This window comes from Anser cygnoides, chromosome 29 (genome assembly GCF_040182565.1).
Source record: "Anser cygnoides isolate HZ-2024a breed goose chromosome 29, Taihu_goose_T2T_genome, whole genome shotgun sequence".
Classification (NCBI taxonomy): Eukaryota; Metazoa; Chordata; class Aves; order Anseriformes; family Anatidae; genus Anser; species Anser cygnoides.
Window position 1 is genome coordinate 2,053,115 of NC_089901.1, and position 21,529 is coordinate 2,074,643.

Sequence of the window (21,529 nt, forward strand, 5' to 3'; positions counted from 1 at the left end):
GTAAGAGCAGGGTGGGGAGGGTGGCGTGTCTGCACAAAAGCCCTGCTACTCCACGGAAACCAGGTGTAAAGTAGTTGTAAAGCGTGCATGACCCATGAGTAAATTACGGCAAGTGAGTAAAATGAGTGCGGAAAAGGTAAAAATGCGTAAAAGCAGTGGAAGGAGGTAGTGTGGAGCCATGGCGTAAAGCTGTGAGTAAGCCCTGTGTAAGCTGCGAGTAACTCTGTAGAACCATTAGTGGGGCATGGCAACGTGAAAGGGGGAGCAACGGGCTTGTAACATGGGAGTAAAGGCAGAGTAAGGTGGTAGTAAGGGGGCTGGGAGGTCGTGGGTGGGCAAGGGGAGAGCCCCTTGCACGTGGGGGCTGGGAGTAACTCGTGAGTAAGGTATGAGTAACCTGCGAGTAACCTGCGAGTAGCTCAGCTTGCGTTCCTGGTGTCTTAGAAAAGGGGCGGGGCCTAAACGGGGGTCCCCATTGGTGACCGAGGTGGGTGGGTCCTAAATGTGGGGAGTAGGCAGGGGGGGAATGGGAGGGGCAAAATTGGGGGGGGGGGGGGGCAAATTTGGGGGGGGGGGGCAAAATGTTGGGGGGAACCCCGTTCGCGGGGCGCAGGGCGCGGGGGGACCCGTTTGGAGGCGACACCGCCCCTCCGTTCCCCCCCCTTTGCACACGGCGCGCGAGGGGGCGCGTCCGGGTGGGCGGGGCCTGGCGGGGGAGGGGCGGGGCAGGAGAGGGAGGGGCGGGGCCTCGCGCGGAGGGGCCCCGCCCCCGCCCGCTGCGCGCTGACGTCACGCCCCGCCCCCGCCGCCATCTTGGGCCCGCCGCCGAGCCCGGCCCGGCCCGGCCCGGCCCCCGGAGCCGCCCGCGGGGTCGGGCCCGGCCCCGCCATGGCCGAGGATTACCGGGACCCGCCGCGCCGCTGAGCCGCGGTAACACGCCCCGGGACCCCCCCCCGGCACCCCGAAAACCTCAGGGACCCTCCCCCTCGGGGACCCCCCCCTCAGGGACCCCCCTCAGGGACCCCCCAAAACCCAGGGACCCCCAGGGACCCCCCACCCAAATACGTGAGACCCCCAAATCAGGGGCCCCAAAAACCCGGGACCCCCCTCAGGGACCCCCCCCAAAACCCAGGGACCCCCCCTCAGGGACCCCCCACCCCAAATACGTGAGACCCCCAAATCAGAGACCCCCCAAAACCCAGGGACCCCCCTCAGGGACACCCCTCCCCCAAATATGTGAGACCCCCAAAACCCCCAAATCAGGGACCCCAAAAACCCAGGGACCCCCCTCAGGGACCCCCCAAAACCCGGGACCCCCCTCAGGGATCCCCCAAAACCCAGGGACCCCCCCCGAAACCCAGGGACCCCCCTTCAAGGACCCCCCCAAACCATTGAGAGCCCCTCCCTCCCCAAATCAGGACCCCCCCTCCAGGGACCCTGAAACCCCGGGACCCCCCCTCAGGGATCCCCCCAAAAAACTGGGACCCCCCCATCATAGAACCCCCCCCGGGACCCCTCCCCAAATTAGGGGCTCCCCAGGGACCCCCCAAATCCGTGACCCCCCCCTTATATCTGCCCCCCCACTTCTGCACCCCCCCCTTATTTCTGACCCCCCCGCACCCCCCCATGAACCTCCCCCCCCAAATACTGGGCTCAAGGGGGGGGCTGGTGGGCGTGGTCACATTTGGCCCCGCCCCTTTCAGCCCCCCCAATTTTAAAGGGGGGCATCCCAGATTGGGGTGGGGGGACTCAGCTTTTGGGGGGGTGACAAAGTGATGGGGGGCAACTTTTGGTGGGGGGGGGGGTCTTGGTACTTTAGGGGGGGGCCCAGTAATTTTGGGGGGGGGTCCAAGTATTTTGGGGGGCAGTATTTTGGGGGGGCTCCCAGTATTTTGGGGGGTCTCAGATTTTGGAGATCTCATTTTTTTTTGGGGGGGGGGGGGTGGTCCCAGAATTTGGGAGGGCGTCCTGGTATTTGGGGGGGGTGTCCCATCTTTTTTTGGGGGGAGTCCCAGCTTTTTTTTTGGGGGGGGGGGTCCCAGTTTTTTTTGGGGGGGGGATCCCAGCTTTTGGGGGTATTCCCATCTTTTTTTGGGGGGGGGGGGGGGACACGCGCCGCATTTCACAGCTCTTTTATTTCGGGGGGGGACACACCCCCAACTTTTGGGGCTCTGCCGCTGATGGGGGGCCCCCGGGGCCTGGGGGGGTCGCAGCCGTGCTGACCCCCGTGCCCCCCCCAGGGCACCGCCATGGACCGGATGAAGAAGATCAAGCGGCAGCTGTCGATGACGCTGCGGGGGCGCGCCCCCGACAAGAGCCTGGGGGAGCCCCGCGATGGCCACGGCAGCGACAGCGGTGAGCGCCGGCCCTTTGGGGGGGCCTGGCCCTTTAAGAGGGTCATGGGATGGAAATTGAGGGGCGCCTGGCCCTTTAAGGGTGTGCCTGGCTCTTTAAGGGAGGCCTGGCCCTTTAAGAGAGTGCCTGGTCCTTTAAGGGGGTGCCTGGCCCTTTAAGAGGGTCAAGGGATGGAAATTGAGGGGTGCCTGGCCCTTTAAGGGGTGCCTGGCCCTTTAAGGGCATGCCTGGCCCTTTAAGGGGGGCCTCGCCCTTTAAAGGGGGGCTGGCCCTTTAAGAGGGGGGACCTGGCCCTTTAAGAGGGGGCCTGGCCCTTTAAAGGGGGTGTCTGGCCCTTTAAGAGGGTCATGGGATGGAAATTGAGGGGTGCCTGGCCCTTTAAGGCCGTGCCTGGCCCTTTAAGGGGGTCTGACCCCTTTAAGGGGGTGCCTGGCCCTTTAAGGGCATGCCTGGCCCTTTAAGGTAGTAAAGGGATTGAAATTGAGGGGTGCCTGTCCCTTTAAGAAGGTGTCTGGCCCTTTAAGAGACCGTCTGGCCCTTTAAGGCCACCAAGGGATTGAAATTAAGGTGTGCCTTGCCCTTTAAGAGGATTCCTGGCCATTTAAGAGGGCGCCTGGCCCTTTAAGAAGGTGCCTGGCCCTTTAAGAGGATCTTGGGATGGAAATTGAAGGGTGTCTGGCCCTTTAAGAGGGTCAAGGGATGGAAATTGAGGAGCACCTGGCCCTTTAAGAGGGTGACTGGCCCTTTAAGATGGTGCCTGGCCCTTTAAGAGGGTCTTGGGATGGAAATTAAGGGGTGCCTGGCCCTTTAAGAAGGTGCCTGGCCCTTTAAGAGGGTGCCTGGCCCTTTAAGATAGTAAAGGGGTTGAAATTAAGGTGTGCCTGGCTCTTTAAGAGGGCACCTGGCCCTTTAAGGGTGTGCCTGGCCCTTTAAGGCAGTAAAGGGATTGAAATTGAGGGGTGCCTGGCCCTTTAAGAAGGTGCCTGGTCTTTTAAAAGGGTTTCTGGCCCTTTAAGAGGGCGCCTGGCCCTTTAAGAGGGTCTTGAGATGGAAATTAAGGGGTACCTGGCCCTTTAAGAAGGTGCCTGGCCCTTTAAGAGGGTGCCTGGCCCTTTAAGGCAGTAAAGGGATTGAAATTGAGGTGTGCCTGGCCCTTTAAGAAGGTGCCTGGCCCTTTAAGAGGGTGCCTGGCCCTTTAAGGCAGTAAAGGGATTGAAATTGAGGGGTGCCTGGCCCTTTAAGAAGGTGCCTGGTCTTTTAAAAGGGTTCCTGGCCCTTTAAGAGGCGCCTGGCCCTTTAAGAGGGTCTTGAGATGGAAATTGAGGGGTGTCTGGCCCTTTAAGAGGGTGTCTGGCCCTTTAAGAAGGTGTCTGGCCCTTTAAGAGGGTGCCTGGCCCTTTAAGAGATCGATGGGATGGAAATTGAGGGGCGCCTGGCCCTTTAAGAGCACGTCTGTCCCTTTAAGGGCGTGCCTGGCCCTTTAAGGGAGCGGGAGGGGGGGGGCGTGTCCCCAGGTGTCCCCCCATCTGCCCCCCCCCCCCCCACTGTGTCCCCGTCTGTCCCCGGGCCCCCCCGGCGTCCCCAACTGTCCCCGGCTCCCCGCCATCTGTCCCCCCCGCGTCCCCCCCCCGGCCCTATAAGGTTTGGGGGGGCCCCGGGGAGGTTTGGGGCCCCCCCCGGGCGAGTTGGGGGGTCCTGGGGGGGCATTTGGGGGTCCCTGGGGGGATTTTGGGGTCCCTGGGGGGGGGGTTGGGGGGTCCCTGAGAGGATTTGGGGGGGTCCTGGGGGGATTTTGGGGTCCCTGGGGGGTTTGGGGGGGATTTGGGGGTTGGGGGTGGCGGGGGAGATTTTGGGGTCCCTGGGGGGGGTTGGGGGAGCCCTGGGGGGGCATTTGGGGGTCCCTGGGGGGATCTTGGGGTCCCTGGGGGGGGTTTGGGGGTCCCTGAGGGGATTTGGGGGGTCCTGGGGGGGCATTTTGGGGTCCCTGGGGGGGGATCTTGGGGTCCCTGGGGGTTGGGGGTCCCTGAGGGGATTTGGGGGTCCTGGGGGGGCATTTTGGGGTCCCTGGGGGGGGATTTTGGGGTCCCTGGGGGGATCTTGGGGTCCCTGGGGGGGTTTGGGGGTCCCTGAGAGGATTTGGGGTCCTGGGGGCATTTTGGGGTCCCTGGGGGGGATCTTGGGGTCCCTGGGGGTTGGGGGTCCCTGAGGGGATTTGGGGGGGTCCTGGGGGGCATTTTGGGGTCCCTGGGGGGGGATTTTGGGGTCCCTGGGGGGGTTTGGGGGTCCCTGAGGGGGTTTGGGGGAGTCCTGGGGGGCATTTTGGGGTCCCTGGGGGGGATTTTGGGGTCCCTGGGGGGTTGGGGGGTCCCTGAGAGGATTTGGGGGGTCCTGGGGGGGATTTTGGGGTCCCTGGGGGGTTTGGGGGGGGATTTGGGGGGTTGGGGGTGGCAGGGGGTGGATTTGGGGTCCCTGGGGGATTTGGGGGAGCCCTGGGGGGATTTTGGGGTCCCTGGGGGGTTTGGGGGGGGATTTGGGGTTGGGGGTGGCGGGGGGGGATTTTGGGGTCCCTGGGGGGGGGTTGGGGGAGTCCTGGGGGGATTTTGGGGTCCCTGGGGGGGATTTTGGGGTCCCTGGGGGGGGGGGTTGGGGGTCAATGAGGGGATTTTGGGGAGCCCTGGGGGTTTTGGGGTCCTTGGGGGACATTTTGGGGTCCCCGGGGGGATTTGGGGGGGGATTTGGGGTTCCTGGGGGGATTTTGGAGTCCCTGAGAGGATTTTGGGGTCCCTGGGGGGATTTTGGGGTCCCTGAGAAGATTTGGGGGTGGGCTGGGGGCGTTTTGGGGTCCCTGGGGGGGATTTGGGGGTCAATGAGGGGATTTGGGGGGGGGTCCTGGGGGGGGATTTTGGAGTCCTAGGGGGCCATTTTGGGGTCCCTGAGGGGGATTTTGGGGTCCCTGGGGGAAGAAATGGGGGATTTGGGGGTTTATGGGGTGGGAAATGAGGGATTTTGGGGTCTCTGGGGGGCAGAATTGGGGGATTTTGGTGTCCCGGGGGTGGGGGGGGCTTTGGGGGTGCGCTGACCCCCCCTCCCCGTGCCCCCAGAGGCGGGGGCGGAGGAGGGGCGCATGGGCTCGGACGGGGAGAGCGACCCCCTCGGGGACGTCCTCGGACGAGGTGGCCTCCCCCGTGCGGGTGCGCCTGCGCCAGCACCCGGCCCGCAGCGTCCCCAGCGAGGTGGGTGGGGGCCGGGGGGGGTCCTGGGGGGCCCTGGGGGTGATTGGGGGGGGCCCTGGGGGTGATTGGGGGGGGTGCTGGGGGGTCCTGGGGGTGATTGGGGGGGCCCTGGGGGTGATCCTGGGGGGCCCTGGGGGTGATTGGGGGGTCCTGGAGGTGATTGGGGGGGGGTGCTGGGGGTCCTGGGGTGATTGGGGGGCCCTGGGGGTGATTGGGGGGCCTGGGGGTGTTGGGGTGGTCCTGGCGGTGATTGGGGGGCCCTGGGGGTGATTGGGGGGCCCTGGGGGCCCTGGGGTGATTGGGGGGGCCCTGGGGGGTTGGGGGTCCTGGAGGTGATTGGGGGGTCCTGGGGGGTCCTGGAGGTGATTGGGGGGGCCCTGGGGGGGTGTTGGGGGGTCCTGGGGGGTCCTGGAGGTGATTGGGGGGGCCCTGGGGGGGTTGGGGGGTCCTGGGGGGTCCTGGAGGTGATTGGGGGGCCCTGGGGGGGTCCTGGGGGTGATTGGGGGGTCCGGGGGGTTGGGGGGTCCTGGGGGGTCCTGGGGGATCCTTGGGGTGATTGGGGGGTCCTGGGGGATTGGGGGGTCCTAGGTGGGGGTTGGAGGGGATTGGGGGGTCCTGGGGGTGATTGGGGGGGGGTCTGGGGGGTTGGGGGGGGGTCCTGGGGGTGATTGGGGGGGTGCTGGGGGCATCCTGGGGGTGCTGGGGGGGGGGCTTCGAGGGGTCCTCGGGGGTCCTGGGGGGGCTGGGGGGTCCTAGGTGGGGGTTGGAGGGGATTGGGGGGGGTCCTGGGGGGTCGGGGGGGTCCAGGGGGGAGATTGGGGGGGTTGGAGGGATCCTGGGGGGATTTGGGGGCTTGGGGGGTCCCGGGGGGGCTTTTTTTTGGGGGGGAGGGGCCCCCCCCCCCCCCAGGACATCAACAAGCGCCTGTCGCTGCCGGCCGACATCCGCCTGCCCGAGGGCTGCCTGGAGCGCCTGGTGCTGCCCAGCCCCCTCAGCCGCCGCCTGCGCCGCGTCTCCCTGGTGCGTCCCAGTACAGACCAGTAGGCACCAGTATGAACCAGTACAGGCCCCTGGGAGCAAGCAACAACACCCCCCCCCCCCACCACCCCCCGGGGCCTCGTGGTGCGCACCGGCCCCTTCAAGTAGAGGCCTCTGTGATATCGTCCCGACGTTGTTTCTTTGCTTTGTCCCAGTATAAACCAGTATAAATCAGTACAGACCCATATAAACCAGTATGCACCAGTATAAATCAATACAGAGCGATATAAATCAGCATGGACCCATATAGACCAGTATGGACCAGTAGTGAGCAGGAACACGTATGCAGACCCTCCCAGTGCCTTCCAGTCGCTATGTTCTGCGCTAAATCCCAGTATAAACCAGTAGGGACCAGTATAAACCAGTAGGGACCAGTAGGGACAGGTAACGCCCCCTTGGGGGTCTCCCAGTTCCCCCCAGCCCCTTGCGGCATTGGCACCACAGCCCCCAGCCGTGCTGCGTCCCCCGGTGCCTCCCAGTAGGGACCAGTAGAGACCAGTAGGGACCCGTGCCCCCTCCCAGTGCCCCCAGTAACTCTCCCCGTCCCCCCAGTCGGAGATCGGCTTCGGGAAGCTGGAGACCTACGTCAAACTGGACAAACTGGGAGAGGTGAGGAGGCCCGCCCGGCACGGTCCCCACCGCGTCCTCCACGGCCTCCGTGGCCTCGTGGCCTCCACGGCCTCCGTGGCCTCGTGGCCTCCACGTCCCCGCGTCCTCCGTGTCCCCACAGCCTCCACGGCCCCGTGTCCCCATGGCCTCCACGTCCTCCGTGTCCCCACAGCCTCCGTGTCCCCGTGTCCTCCACGTCCCCGTGTCCCCCATGTTCCTCGGCCTCCACATCCCCACGGCCTCCACGTCCCTGTGTCCTCCACGTCCCTGTGTCCTCCACATCCTCCGTGTCCCCGTATCCTCCGTGTCCCCGTGTCCTCCATGTTCCTTGGCCTCCATGTCCCCACGGCCTCCACGTCCCCATGGCTTCCGTGTCCTCATGGCCTCCATGCCTCCATGGCCTCCACATTCCTTGGCCTCCATGTCCCCACGTCTTCCACATCCCCGTGTCCCCCATGTTCCTCAGCCTCCACGTCCCCACGGCCTCCACGTCCCCACGGCCTCCACGTCCCCGTGTCCTCCACGTCCCTGTGTCCTCCACATCCTCCACGTCCCCATATCCTCCGTGTCCCCACGGACTCCGCGTCCCCGTGGCTTCCATGTCCTCATGGTCTCCATGGCCTCTGCATTCCTTGGCCTCCACATCCCCACGGCCTCCACGTCCCCATGTCCCCCATGTTCCTCGGCCTCCACATCCCCACGGCCTCCACGTCCCCGTGTCCTCCATGTCCTTGTGTCCTCCACATCCTCCACGTCCCCATATCCTCCATGTCCCCACGGCCTCCACGTCCCCGTGGTTTCCGTGTCTTCATGGCCTCCTTGGCCTCCATGCCTCCATGGCCTCCACATTCCTTGGCCTCCACATCCCCACGGCCTCCACGTCCCCATGTCCCCCATGTTCCTTGGCCTCCACGTCCCCACGGCCTCCACATCCCCGTGTCCTCCATGTCCTTGTGTCCTCCACATCCTCCACGTCCCCGTATCCTCCGTGTCCCCGTGTCCTCCGTGTTCCTTGGCCTCCATGTCCCCACGGCCTCCACGTCCCCGTGGTTTCCGTGTCCTCATGGCCTCCATGGCCTCCATGCCTCCATGGCCTCCACATTCCTTGGCCTCCACGTCCCCACGTCTTCCACATCCCCGTGTCCCCCATGTTCCTTGGCCTCCACATCCCCACGGCCTCCACGTCCCCGTGTCCTCCATGTCCCCATGTCCTCCGCATCCTCCATGTCCCCATATCCTCCGTGTCCCCATGGCCTCCACGTCCCCGTGTCCTCCACGTCCCCATATTGTCACGTTCCTGCCCTCCACGTTATCGTGTTTTCTGTCCTCCACGTCCCCACGTCCTCCATGCCCTCGTGTCCTCCACGTCCCCACCTTCGCCGTGTCCCCATCTCCACGTCCCCACGTCCTCCAGATCCTCCACGTCCCCGTGTCCTCCCTGTCCCCATCTTCTCCACGTCCTCCACATCCCTGTCCTCCACATCCTGATGTCCTCCACATCCCCGTGTCCTCCATGTCCCCACGCCCTCCACGTCCCTATGTCCTCCAGATCCTCCATGTCCCTGTGTCCTCCATGTGCCGATGTCCTCCACATCCCCATGTCCTCCATGTCCTCCACATCCCCATGTCCTCCATGTCCTCCACGTCCCCGTGTCCTCAATGTCCCCATCTGTCTCCACATCCTCCATGTCCTGATGTCCTCCACGTCCCCGTGTCCTCCTTGTCCTCCATGTCCTCCACATCCCCACGTCCTCCAGATCCTCCACGTCCCCATGTCCTCCGTGTCCCCGTGCCCTCGGTGTCCTCCATGTCCTGATGTCCTCCATGTCCCTGTGTCATCCCACGGTGTCCCCATCTCCACGTCCTCCACGTCCCCATGTCCTCCACGTCCCGATGTCCTCAATGTCCCTGTGTCCCCACATCTCCGTGTCCTGGTGTCCCCGTGTCCTGGTGTCCCAATGTCCCCATGTCCCCACGTCCCCGTGTCCCCATGTCCCCGTGTCCCCGTGCCCTCGGTGTCCCCGTGTCCTGGTACCCGTGTCCCCATGTCCTGGTGCCCCCGTGTCCCCATGTCCCCGTGTCCCCGTGCCCTCGGTGTCCCCGTGCCCTCGGTGTCCCCGTGTCCTGGTGTCCCCACGTCCCGGTGTCCCCACGGTGTCCCCGTGTCCCCCCCCAGGGCACGTACGCCACGGTGTACAAGGGGCGCAGCAAGCTGACCGAGAACCTGGTGGCGCTGAAGGAGATCCGCCTGGAGCACGAGGAGGGCGCGCCCTGCACCGCCATCCGCGAGGGTGCGCGCACGGGGCTTCGCACGAGGGCTCGCACGAGGGCTGGGGGCTGCCACGAGCATTTCCACGGGGGCTGGGGGCTCCTGAGAGACTTTGCACCGGGGCTGGGGCTTTGCACGGGGGCTGGGGGCTCGTGTGGGGCTTTGCACGAGGGCTGGAGGCTCCTGAGGGGCTTTGCACAAGGATTTGCACGAGGGCTGGGGCTTTGCACCAGGGCTGGGGCTTTGCACGAGGGCTGGGGCTTTGCCTGGCTTTGCACCGGGGCTGGGGCTTCACGTGAGGCTTTGCACCGGGGCTGGGGGCTACTGAGAGACTTTTGCACGAGGGCTGGGGCTTTGCACAAGGGGTTTGCACCAGGGCTGGGGCTTCACGCGAGGCTTTGCACCAGGGCTGGGGGCTGCCACAAGCATTTGCACAAGGGCTGGAGGCTCCTGAGAGACTTTGCACGAGGGCTGGGGCCTTGCACAAGGCTTTGCAGCAGGGCTGGGGGCTCGTGCGAGGCTTTCCACGAGGGCTAGAGGCTCCTGAGGGGCTTTGCACGAGGGCTGGGGCTTTGCACAAGGGTTTTCACGAGGGCTGGGGGCTCGTGTGAGGCTTTCCACGAGGCTAGAGGCTCCTGAGGGGCTTTGCACGAGGGCTGGGGCTTTGCACAAGGCTTTGCACGAGGGCTGGGGCTTTGCCACGAGCATTTACACAAAGGCTGGGGGCTCCTGCAAGGCTTTGCACGAGGGCTGGGGGCTCCCAGGAGGCTTTGCACGAGGGCTGGGGCTTTGCACGTGGGTTTGCACGAGGGCTGGGGCTTTGCACGCGGGTTTGCACGAGGGCTGGGGGCTGCCACGAGGCTTTGCACAAGGGCTGGGGACACCTGTGAGGTTTCGCGTGAGGGCCGGGGCTTTGCACGCGGGTTCGCACGAGGGCTGGGGCTTTGCACGAGGCTTCGCACGAGCGCCGGCCGCGCGTGTCCCCGCAGTGTCGCTGCTGAAGGACCTGAAGCACGCCAACGTGGTGACGCTGCACGACATCATCCACACCCAGAGCTGCCTCACCCTCGTCTTCGAGTACCTGGTGGGCACCCCAAAAACCCTACGGCACCCCAAAATCCCACCTGGGGACCCCAAAATCCCCCAGGGAACCCCAAAATCCCCCCAGGGAACCCCAAAATCCCCCCAGGGATCCCCAAGTCCCCCACAAGGACCCCAAAATCCCCCACGAACCACCAAATCCCACCCGGGTACCCCCCAAATCCCCCTCCCAGGGATCACAAAATCCCTCCAGGGTCCCCAAAATCCTACCCGGTATCCCCCAAATCCCTTCGGGCACCCCAAAATTCCCCCAAGGCTCCCCCAAAACCCCCAGGACCCCAAAATCCCCCCCAGGGCTCCCCAAATCCCCCCAGGACCCCAAATCCCCCCAAGGCTCCCCCAAATCCCCCCGGGCCCTTCCAACCCCCCCAGACCTCCCCCAAACCTCCCCGCCCCCTCCCGACCCCCCTTTTTGGGACCCCCCCCCCCGCCTTTTTCAGGACCGGGACCTGAAGCAGTACCTGGATGACTGCGGCAGCATCATCAACATGCACAACGTCAAGGTGCGTGCAAGGGGCGTGCAAGGGGCGTGCAAGGAGCCTGGGGGCGTGCAAGGAGCCCAGGGGCGTGCAAGGGGGGTCCGGGGGCGTGCGAAGAGCTTGCAAGGGGGGCAGGGGTGTGCAAGGGGGCTGTGGGTGTGCAAGGGGTCGTGGGTGTGCAAGGGGGTCGTGAGTGTGCAAGGGGTGTGCGAGGGGGTCGTGGGAGTGCAGGAGGTCCAGGGGTATGCGAGGGGTGTGCAAGGGGGCTGTGGGTGTGTGCAAGGGGCCCAGGGGTGGGGGATGGGTGTGCAAAGGGGTCCTGGGTGTGCAAGGGTGTCAGGCGTGTGCAAGGGGATCACAGGTGTGCAAGGGGGCTGTGGGTGTGCAAACGGGTCAAGCGTGCAAGGCGCGTGCAAAAGGCACCGGGGTGCTCCCCGGGGGTTTCCGCACCTGCAAGGGGTGTGCAAGGAGACCAGGGGTGTGCAAGGGGTCTGCATGGGGTCCGTGGGTGTGCGAGGGGTCCGTGGGTGTGCGAGGGGTCCGTGGGTGTGCAAGGGGGCTGTGGGTGTGCAAGGGGGCTGTGGGTGTTCATGGGGGGGCAAGCGTACGAGGCGACCCATGGGGGTGAGCCCGGGGAGGGGGGGGGGGGGTCAAGGCGTGCGAGGGGACCCTGGGCATGCGAGGGGCGTGCAAGGGGCGTGCAAGGCGCGTGCAAGCCGCGGGGGTGGGTGGGGGGGGGGGCAGCTGTTCCTGTTCCAGCTGCTGCGGGGCCTGGCCTTCTGCCACCGGCACAAGGTGCTGCACCGCGACCTCAAGCCCCAGAACCTGCTGCTCAGCCGCCGCGGGGAGCTCAAGCTGGCCGACTTCGGTGGGTGGCCCCGGAACGGGGCACGGGGACCGAAACGGGGCATGGGGACCCCAAAAAGGGCTTCGGGAGCCCAAAAAGGGGCTTCGGGACCCCAAAAAGGGGCCTGGGGACCCCAAAAAGGGGCTTGGGGAGCTCAGAAAGGGGCTTTGGGACCCCAAAATGGCCCTTAGGGACCCCAAAAAGGGGCTTCGGGGACCAAAAGGGGCTTGGGGAGCCCAAAATGGCCCTTAGGGACCCCAAAAAGGGGGCTTTGGGACCCCAAAAAGGGGCGTGGGCACCCAGAAAGGGGCGTTGGTACCCCAAAATGGCCCTTAGGGACCCCAAAAAGGAGCTTGGGGACCCCAAAAGGGGCTTGGGGAGCCCAAAAAGGGGCTTTGGGACCCCAAAATGGCCCTTAGGGACCCCAAAAAGGGGCTTGGGGAGCCCAAAAAAGGGGCTTGGGGACCCCAAAATGGCCCTTAGGGACACCAGAAGGTGTCTTCAGGATCCAAAAAAGGGGCTTGGGGACCCCAAAAGGGGCTTGGCGACACCAAAAAGGGGCTTCGGGACCCCAAAAAGGGGCTTGGGGACATCAAAAGGGAGTTTGGGGACACCAAAATGGTCCTTAGGGACCCCAGAACAGCGTCATCAGGATCTCAAAAGTGCCTTTAGGACCCCAAATGATCCTCTGGGACCCCAAAAAGGGACATGGGGGGGCCCAAAAAGGGGCTTGGGAACCCAAAACATCCCTTAGGGACACCAAAAGGGGCTTTGGGACCCAAAAGGGGCTTGGGGAGCCCAAAAAGGGGCTTTGGGAACCCAAAACATCCCTTAAGGGCACCAAAAGGGGCTTCGGGGAGCCCAAAAGGGGCTTGGGGACCCCAAAATGGCCCTTAGGGACCCCAGAAAGTGTCTTCGGGACCCCAAAAAGGGGCTTGGGGACCTCAAAAGGGGCTTGGGGAGCCCAAAAGGGGCTTCGGGACACCAAAAAGGGGCTTGGGGACCCCAAAATGGGGCTTGGGGACATCAAAAGGAGCTTGGGGAGCCCAAAAGGGGCTTCAGGAGCCCAAAAAGGGGCTTGGGGAGCCCCAAAAGGGGCTTGGGGAGCCCAAAAAGGGGCTTGGGGACACCAAAATGGCCCTTAGGGACCCCAAAAGGCCCTTGGGGACCCCAAAAGGGGCTTGGGGAGCCCAAAAGGGGCTTGGGGACCCCAAAATGGGGCTTGGGGACCCCAAAAAGGGGCCTGGGGACCCCAAAAGGGGCTTGGGGAGCCCAAAAAGGGGGCTTGGGGACCCCAAAAGGGGCTTGGGGAGCCCAAAAAGGGGCTTGGGGAGCCCAAAAGGGGCTTGGGGACCTAAAAATGGCCCTTGGGGACCCCAAAAAGTGCCTTTAGGACCCCAAAAGCTCCTTTGGGCCACCAACAAGGGGCTTGGGGACCCCAAGAAGGGGCTTTGGGGACCCAAAACGGCCCTTGGGGACACCACGAAGGGCCTTCGGGACCCCAGAAGGGATTTGGGGACCCCAAAAAGCCCCTCCAGGACCCCTTTAGGGACCCCCGTTTCCCCCCGACCCCCCGGGACCCCCAGGGCTGGCGCGGGCCAAGTCGATCCCCACCAAGACGTACTCCAACGAGGTGGTGACGCTGTGGTACCGGCCCCCCGACATCCTGCTGGGCTCCACCGAGTACTCCACGCAGATCGACATGTGGTGAGCGCCTCGCACGAGGGCCTCGCACCAGGGCCTCGCACGAGGGCCTCGCACGAGGGGCGGGGACTTTGCACGAGGATGGGATCGGGGCTTTGCACCACTTCAGGGGGCTCACGGGGGGATCTGGGGCACTTGTCTGTCCATTATGGTGTCATTTGGGGAGGGTCTTGCACGAGGGCCTTGCACGAGGGCCTCGCACGAGGGCCGGGGACGTTGCACGAGGATGGGATCAGGGCTTTGCACCACTTCAGGGGGCTCACAGGGGGATCTGGGGCACTTGTATGGCAATTATGGTGTCATTTAGGGAGTCTCTTGCACGAGGGCCTTGCACGAGGGCCTTGCACAAGGGCTGAGGGCCTTGCATGAGGTCGGGGGGATTGTGTGAGGGCGATCTCGGGGCTTTGCACCAGCTCGGGAGGCTCACAGGGGGACCTGGGGCACTTGTATGGCCATTATGGTGTCATTTGGGGAGGGTCTTGCACCAGGGCCTTGCACGAGGGTCTTGCACAAGGGCTGGGGGCTTTGCACGAGGACCAGGAGCCTTGCACAAGGATGGGATCGGGGCTTTGCACCAGCCTGGGGGGCTCGCACGGGGATCGGGGGCTCTTGCACGGCCATCGGGGAGTCTTCGGGGGGGAGTCTCTCGCACGAGGGCCTCGCACGAGGGCCTTGCACGAGGCCTCGCACGCTCGGCAGGGGCGTGGGCTGCATCTTCTCGGAGATGGTGACGGGGCGGCCGCTGTTCCCCGGCGCCACCGTGGAGGAGCAGCTGCACTTCATCTTCCGCCTGCTGGGTACGGGGCGAAACTGGGGGTTTGGGGCAAATCCGGGGGGCTTGGGGTAAATGGTGGGGTTTGGGGGGAAATGGAGGGGGTTGGGGGGAAATGAAGGGGTTTGGGGAAAATCTGGGGGGTTTGGGGGTAAATTATGGGGTTTGGGGGGTAAATTATGGGGTTTGGGGGTTAATTATGGGGTTGGGGGGAAATGAAGGGGTTTGGGGAAAATCTGGGGGGGTTGGGATTAAATTTGGGGGTTTGGGGTTAAATTTGGGGGTTTGGGGTTAAATGAAGGGATTTGGGGCAAATCCGGGGAGTGTGGGGTTAGATGAAGGGGTTTGAGGTTAAATTAAGGGGATTGGGTTAAATTAAGGGGGTTGGGGTTAAAGTATGGGTTTTGGGATGAATTCGGGGAGTGTGGGGTTAAATTAAGGGATTTTGGGGGAAATCTGGGGAGTTTGGGGTTAAATGAAGGGGTTTGGGGAAAATCTGGGGGGTTTGGGATTAAATTTGGGGGTTTGGGGTTAAATTTGGGGGTTTGGGGTTAAATGAAGGGATTTGGGGCAAATCCGGGGAGTGTGGGGTTAGATGAAGGGGTTTGAGGTTAAATTAAGGGGATTGGGTTAAATTAAGGGGGTTGGGGTTAAAGTATGGGTTTTGGGATGAATTCGGGGAGTGTGGGGTTAAATTAAGGGATTTTGGGGAAATCTGGGGAGTTTGGGGTTAAATTAAGGGGTTTGGGGAAAATCTGGGGGGTTTAGGGGTAAATGGAGGGGTTTGGGGGTGAATGGAGGGGTTTGGGGGGAAATGAAGGGGTTTGGGGAAAATCTGGGGGTTTGGGATTAAATTTGGGGGTTTGGGGTTAAATGAAGGGGTTTGGGGCAAATCCAGGGAGTGTGGGGTTAGATGAAGGGGTTTGAGGTTAAATTAAGGGGATTGGGTTAAATTAAGGGGGTTGGGGTTAAAGTACGGGTTTTGGGATGAATTCGGGGAGTGTGGGGTTAAATTAAGGGATTTGGGGGAAATCTGGGGGGTTTGGGGTTAAATGAAGGGGTTTGGGGGCGATCGGGGGGATTTTGGGGGCGGGACCCCACCGGTGCCCCCAGGGACCCCGACGGAGGAGACGTGGCCGGGGATCGGGGCCAACGCCGAGTTCCGGGCCCACAAGTACCCCGCGTACCCCCCGAGGGGCTGCGGCACCACGCCCCCGGTGAGACCCCCAGGGGCCCCCAGCTGCCCCCCCGACCCACAAGTGCCCCCCGGACCCCCAGGTGCCCCCCAAGTGCCCCCCCCCAGACCCCCAGGTGCCCCCCAGGTGCCCCCCAAGTGCCCCCCAGACCCCCAGGTGCCCCCCAGACCCCCAAGTGCCCCCCAGTTTCCTCCCAGACCCCCAGGTGCCCCCAAGTGCCCCCCAGACCCCCAAGTGCCCCCCAGACCCCCAAGTGCCCCTCATTGCCCCCCAAATTCCCCCCGACCTCCAAGCTCCCCCAGACCCCCAAGTGCCCCCCCAGACCCCCAAGTGCCCCCCAGACCCCCAGGTGCCTCCCCAGACCCCCAGGTGCCCCCCAGGTGCCCCCAGACCCCCAGTTGCCCCCCAAGTGCCCCCCCCCCAGACCCCCAAGTGCCCCCCAGACCCCCAAGTGCCCCTCATTGCCCCCAAATTCCCCCCGGCCTCCAAGCTCCCCCCAGACCCCCAAGTGCCCCCCAGACCCCCAAGTGCCCCCTCAGACCCCCAGGTGCCCCCCAGTTTCCTCCCAGACCCCCAGGTGCCCCCCAAGTGCCCCCCCAGACCCCCAACTGCCCCCCAGACCCCCAGGTGCCCCCAAGTGCCCCCAGACCCCCAAGTGCCCCTCTGGCCCCCCAGATCCCCCCAACCCCCCTGTGCCCCCCGACCCTTCAATGCCTCCCCCCCTCCGTATCCCCCCCCAACTACTGACCCCCCTCGCACCCCCCCCAGGCTGGACCACGACGGCGCCGACCTCCTGGGGAAGCTGCTGCAGGTGAGGGGGGGCGTGGCCTGCGCAAGCCCCGCCCCTTTACCCCAGACCACGCCCCCTTTCCCACAAGCCCCGCCCCCTTGCCCTAGAGCCCGGCCCCCACCACGCTGTGGCCACGCCCCCTTTCCCGGTGTGGGCGGGGCCTCCACCTCCATGTGGGCGGAGCTTCCCAAGCCCCGCCCCCGTGGGCGGAGCCACTTTAGGCCCCGCCCACTGCCCCACCCCAGGGCGGGCACATGGAGCTGGGGGGGAGGGGGGAACGGAGGGAGGCGGGGCCACGCCCGCCGAGGGGGCGGGGCCTGGTGTGGCTCCGCCCCCCTCGGTGGGCGTGTCCTGACGGGCGGGGCAGTTCGAGGGGCGGCGGCGGGTGCCGGCGGCGGAGGCGATGGCGCACCCCTTCTTCGCCTGCCTGGGGCCGCGCGTCACCACCCTGCCCGACAGTGAGTGGGCGGGGCCTGAGGGGGCGGGGCTTAACGGGGCGGGGCCTGAGTGGGCGGGGCTTGAGGGGGCGGGGCGTAACGGGGGCGGGGCCTGGATGGGGTGGGACCTGAGGGGGGCGGGGCCTGGATGGGGCGGGGCTTAACAGGGCGGGGCCTGGATGGGGCGGGGCTTAACGGGGCGGGGCCTGGATGGGGCGGGGCTTAACGGGGCGGGGCCTGAGGGGGCGGGGCTTAACGGGGAGGGGCCTGAGGGGGCGGGGCCTGGATGGGGCGGGGCTTAACGGGGAGGGGCCTGAGGGGCGGGCCCTGGATGGGGCGGGGCTTAACGGGGATGGGCCTGAGGGGGCGGGGCCTGGATGGGGCGGGGCTTAACGGGGCGGGGCCTGAGTGGGCGGGGCTTAACGGGGCGGGGCATGAGTGGGCGGGGCTTAACGGGGAGGGGCCCGAGGGGGCGGGGCTTAACGGGGCGGGGCCTGAGCTTGGCGGGGAGGGGCCTGAGGGGGCGGGGCCTGAGGGGGCGGGGTCTGAATGGGGAGGGAGGGGGTGGGCGGGGTGGGGGCATGGGGTGGGGCTGGGGGAAGGGCGGGTGGGCGTGGCTTGGGGAGGGGCGTGGCGTAAGGGGGAGGGGCCTGTGGGTGAGGGGCGGGGTCTAAGTGAAGTGGGCGGGGTCTACGTGGGAAGGGAGGGGTCATCGGGGTGCGGTGGTGGGGGGAGGGTGGAGGCGGTGGGCGGGGCTTCGTGGGGCGGGGCCCCGTGGGGGCGTGGTCTCGGTGGGTGTGGTCGTTGGGGGGCGGGGCTTCGGTGTGGGAGGAGCTTGAGGGTGGGGTTGGGAGGGGGCGGGGCTTGTAGGGGGCGGGGCTTCGAGGGGGAGGGGCTTCGAGGGGGCGGGGCTTCGAGGGGCGGGGCTTTGTGGGTGTGGCCCCACGCGAGGCCCCGCCCCCTGATGTGAGGCCCGCCCCCCCCCCAGCGACCTCCATCTTCGCGCTGAAGGAGATCCAGCTGCAGAAGGAGACGGGGCTGCGCTCGGCGTCCCTGCCCGACCCCGGTGAGCCCCAAAATCCTGGGAATTCACCCCAAAAATCTGCCCCCCCCCCAAGTCCTACCCCACACAGATCTGGGGAAACCCCCCCCCCGAAATCTGGGAAACCCCCCAAAATGTGCCCCCCCCCCCCAAAACCCAAAGTACCCCAGAGCCTGAGGAACACCCAAAATCCCGGGAATTCGCCCCAAAAATTCGGGGTTTCCCCCCCAAAAATTAGATGACTTCCCCAAAAAAACAGGGGAACCCCTCCAAAAACAAGGGGAGCCCCCCGCAATCAAGGGAAACCCCAAATCAGGGGGACATCACCCAAAATCTGAAGAATTCACCCCAAAAGCTGAAGAAGCCCCCAGAATCCAGAGACCCTCGCAAAATACCCCAAAACCAATGAAAATCCCCCAAATTCAACCCCCCCCCCCCCCAAAAAAAAAATTGTGCGGAATCCCCTTAAAAATTGGGGAATTACGCTTTTAATGAGCGACAAAACGTGGGGAATAGCCCCCAAAATCCGGAGGTGACGCCCAAAATTGGGGGGGCAAATTGGGAGCCCCCAAATTCCGAAAAATCCCCCCAAAACCCATCTCCCCCCCCCCCCAAAAAAATATGGGGGACCCCTGAAAATGTAGGGCCCCCGTCCCTCAAAATCTCGAGGAATCCACCCCAGAAACCTGGGGGCTCCCCCAAAAAACCTGGGGCTCCCCCAAAATCCACGTAATGCACCCCAAAATTTACCAATTCCCCCCCCAAAATCCAGGGTCTCCCCCAAAATCTCGGTACTTTTTGCCCCCCACTACCTCCCACTTTTTGCCCCCCCCCCCCCAAAATTTGTGGGACCCCCCCGACCCCCCATTTCTCCCCAGGTGCCACCGCGTTTCGGGTGCTCGACACCGAGTTCTGACGCCCGGCAGGTAGGGACCCGCCCCCCCCCAAAAAAAATTGGGGGACCCCCCCCCAAAAAATTGGGAAACCCCCTCAAAAAATTGGGAGACCCCCTCAAAAAATTGCGGACCCCCAAAATGATGGGGACCCCCCAAAGCAATGGGGACCCCCCCAAAACATGGGGAACCCCCCAAAAATGGGGACTTCCAAAACAATGAGGATCTCACCCCAAAAAAATCAGGGACCCCCCCCCGAAAAAAATTGGGGACCCCCCAAAAGTGGGGATCCCCCCAAAAAATCGGGGACCCCCCAAAAAAATTTGGGAACCCCCCCAAAAAAAATCGGGGACCCCCCCCCGAAAAAAATTGGGGACCCCCCCCAAAAGTGGGGATCCCCCCAAAAATCGGGGACCCCCAAAAAAAATTTGGGAACCCCCCCAAAAAATGGGGACCCCCCAAAAAATCGGGGACCCCCCCAAAAAAATTTGGGAACCCCCCCCAAAAAATGGGGACCCCCCAAAAAATCGGGGACCCCCCCCAAAAAAAATTTGGGAACCCCCCAAAAAATGGGGACCCCCCCAAAAAAATCGGGGGTCCCCCAAAAAATCGGGGGTCCCCAAAATATGGGATGCCCCCCCCCAAGCCCCAATAATTGGGGTTTTCCCCCAAAAAAGGGGTTCAATTTTTTGGGGGGGGGGGGCATAATTTTGAGCCCCCCCCCCCGTTAACCCTTTCCTCTCCCCACAGCCCCCGGATGCTGCTGCGACCCCCCGGCTGCCCCCCAAAATTTGGGGGGGACCCCGAACTGTTCCCGCTGCCCCCCCCAAAACGCCCCTCCCCCCCCCCCAAGAGACGCTGCTGGACTGCGGGGGAGGGGGGGCGCGCGGGACCCCCGATTTTTGGGGGGAATTTCCCCCGTTTTGGGGTTTCTTCCTCCCCCCCCCAGGATTTAGTTCGAGTTTTATTTTTTCAAGGCAATATAAAGAGTCTATAGGGGCCCCTCCCCCGAGGGGGCGGGGCTTGGAGGGGCGGGGCTTGGAGGGGCGGGGCTTGGAGGGGCGGGGCTTGGAGGGGCGGGGCTTGGAGGGGGCGGGGCTACGTGTCTTCCGGGGGTGGGAGGGGCCTCGGCCCCCTTCTGGGGCATTCGGGGGGGTGGGGAGTGGCTGTGCCCTTCCTCCGGGCTTACTACGAGGTTACTCGCTCGTTACTCCGGGGTTACTCGGGACTTACTCGGGGCTCCCTCGGCCCCGGGGGGCAGCGCTGGGCGAGTGGGGTCCCCCCCCCTTCCCTGCTCGCTCCTGAGGCTGTGGCTACTCCGTGGCCTTACTCTGGGTTTACTCCCCCTTTACACCGAGGAGCTGAGGCCGTGCTGTGGGGCTGCCTCTGCCCTACTCCAGCCTTATTTCAGCACTACGCTGTCCCTGCTCTCTCGCGTTACCCAGCGCCTCCTTACTCCATGGTTACTCAGCTCCTGCTCCAGGGTTACTCCACCACTACTCAGCCACGGGTCAGGGTCTGCCCCTAATCCAGGGTTATTTATGGGGGGGGGGCCTTACAGTGGGCTTACTCGGCCCTTACTTTGGGCATATTTGGTACTTTATCACTACTTGTACCTTACTCCAGGGTTACTTGTGGGTGTCATTACACTGGGCTATGTCAGCCCTTTGTTTGGGGTTATTCGGTACTTTATCACTACTTGGACCTTACTCCAGGGTTACTCAGCCCTCTCTCCACCTGCATCCTTTGCCTTTACTCAGCTCCCACGTCCTCACTACTCAGCCTTTCCTCTGAGGTTATGCGCTCGCTCCTTGCTCCTTTGTAGCTACTCAGACTTTAGTCAGCCCGTGCTATTTAAGGCTTTACTCCCCCGTTGTCCCTTCCTCAGGCACTACTCCAGCGTTACACACATCTCAGCCTGCCTCTTTTTACTCAGAGGCTACTCAGCCCTTACTGACAGGTTACTTACAGGCTCTCAACACACTGGTAACTGGGCTCCTGTGGAGGCTCCTCAGTGGCTTACCCAGAGGGGACTTAGGCCTTGCTCCACACTTACTCATTACGTAGTCGACCTTCTTATAGGCCCTTTGGCTCCCCTTGTGATACTCAAGGCTTACTCAGAGGTTTCTCAGCCCCTGCAGTGCCTTTACTCAGAGGTTTCTTGGGTTCCGCTCTGGTTTTTCTTGCTTGCTGCACTTTCAGTTCCTTACTCTAAAGTTACTCAGCCAATTTCCGCTGCTCGCTGTGGCACTACTCATTGTTTCCTCTGAGGTGTCTCTGCCCCTAGGGTTGGGCCAGAACCCGGGGGGGGGGGGTGTCACCTCTGTTACTCCAGGGGTGCTCAGTCCTTACTACAGGCCGTAACTGGGGCAGGTGTGACATTGTTAGCCACTACTACAGGTCACAGCAGATACACAGAGGTTGCTCGGCCCTTACTCTGAGGCCATACAAGCGTTACTCCCACGCCAGCCATTGCTCTGAAGTTACTCAGCCCTTCCTCAGAGCCCACCACTCTGCTGCAAGGGGGGGTCCACACTACTCCGAGGTGAAAGGCTACTCCAAACCTACTCCCACTTTACTCATAAGTTACACACACTTTGGTGTTTCTCCACACTCCACGGTTACTCCCACTTTGCACCTGAAAACACCTTACTCCGAGGTCTCACCTTACTCCCAGGCTACTCCCGCTTTACTCCGAGGTTACTCCGAGGTTACTCCGAGGTTACTCCGAGGTTACTCGCACCTCCCCCGCGCCCAGCATCGC

The 21,529-nt window shown here is 64.0% G+C and overlaps 1 protein-coding gene across 1 annotated transcript; it reads left to right on the top strand.

Annotated features, from left to right (window-relative positions):
• Positions 1–785: 785 nt before the first annotated feature.
• Positions 786–20,445, top strand: CDK16 (cyclin dependent kinase 16). Its single transcript, XM_066984838.1, is given in 18 exon segments — positions 786–930; positions 2,241–2,355; positions 5,457–5,503; positions 5,505–5,588; positions 6,498–6,608; positions 7,179–7,235; positions 9,412–9,526; positions 10,494–10,588; positions 11,046–11,108; positions 11,829–11,952; positions 13,518–13,638; positions 14,335–14,432; positions 15,521–15,594; positions 16,331–16,414; positions 16,761–16,851; positions 17,819–17,896; positions 18,751–18,798; positions 19,516–20,445. Coding segments are annotated over 16 exon segments (1,386 nt in total). The 5' UTR covers positions 786–930; positions 2,241–2,249; the 3' UTR covers positions 18,789–18,798; positions 19,516–20,445.
• The last annotated feature ends 1,084 nt before the right edge of the window (positions 20,446–21,529 follow it).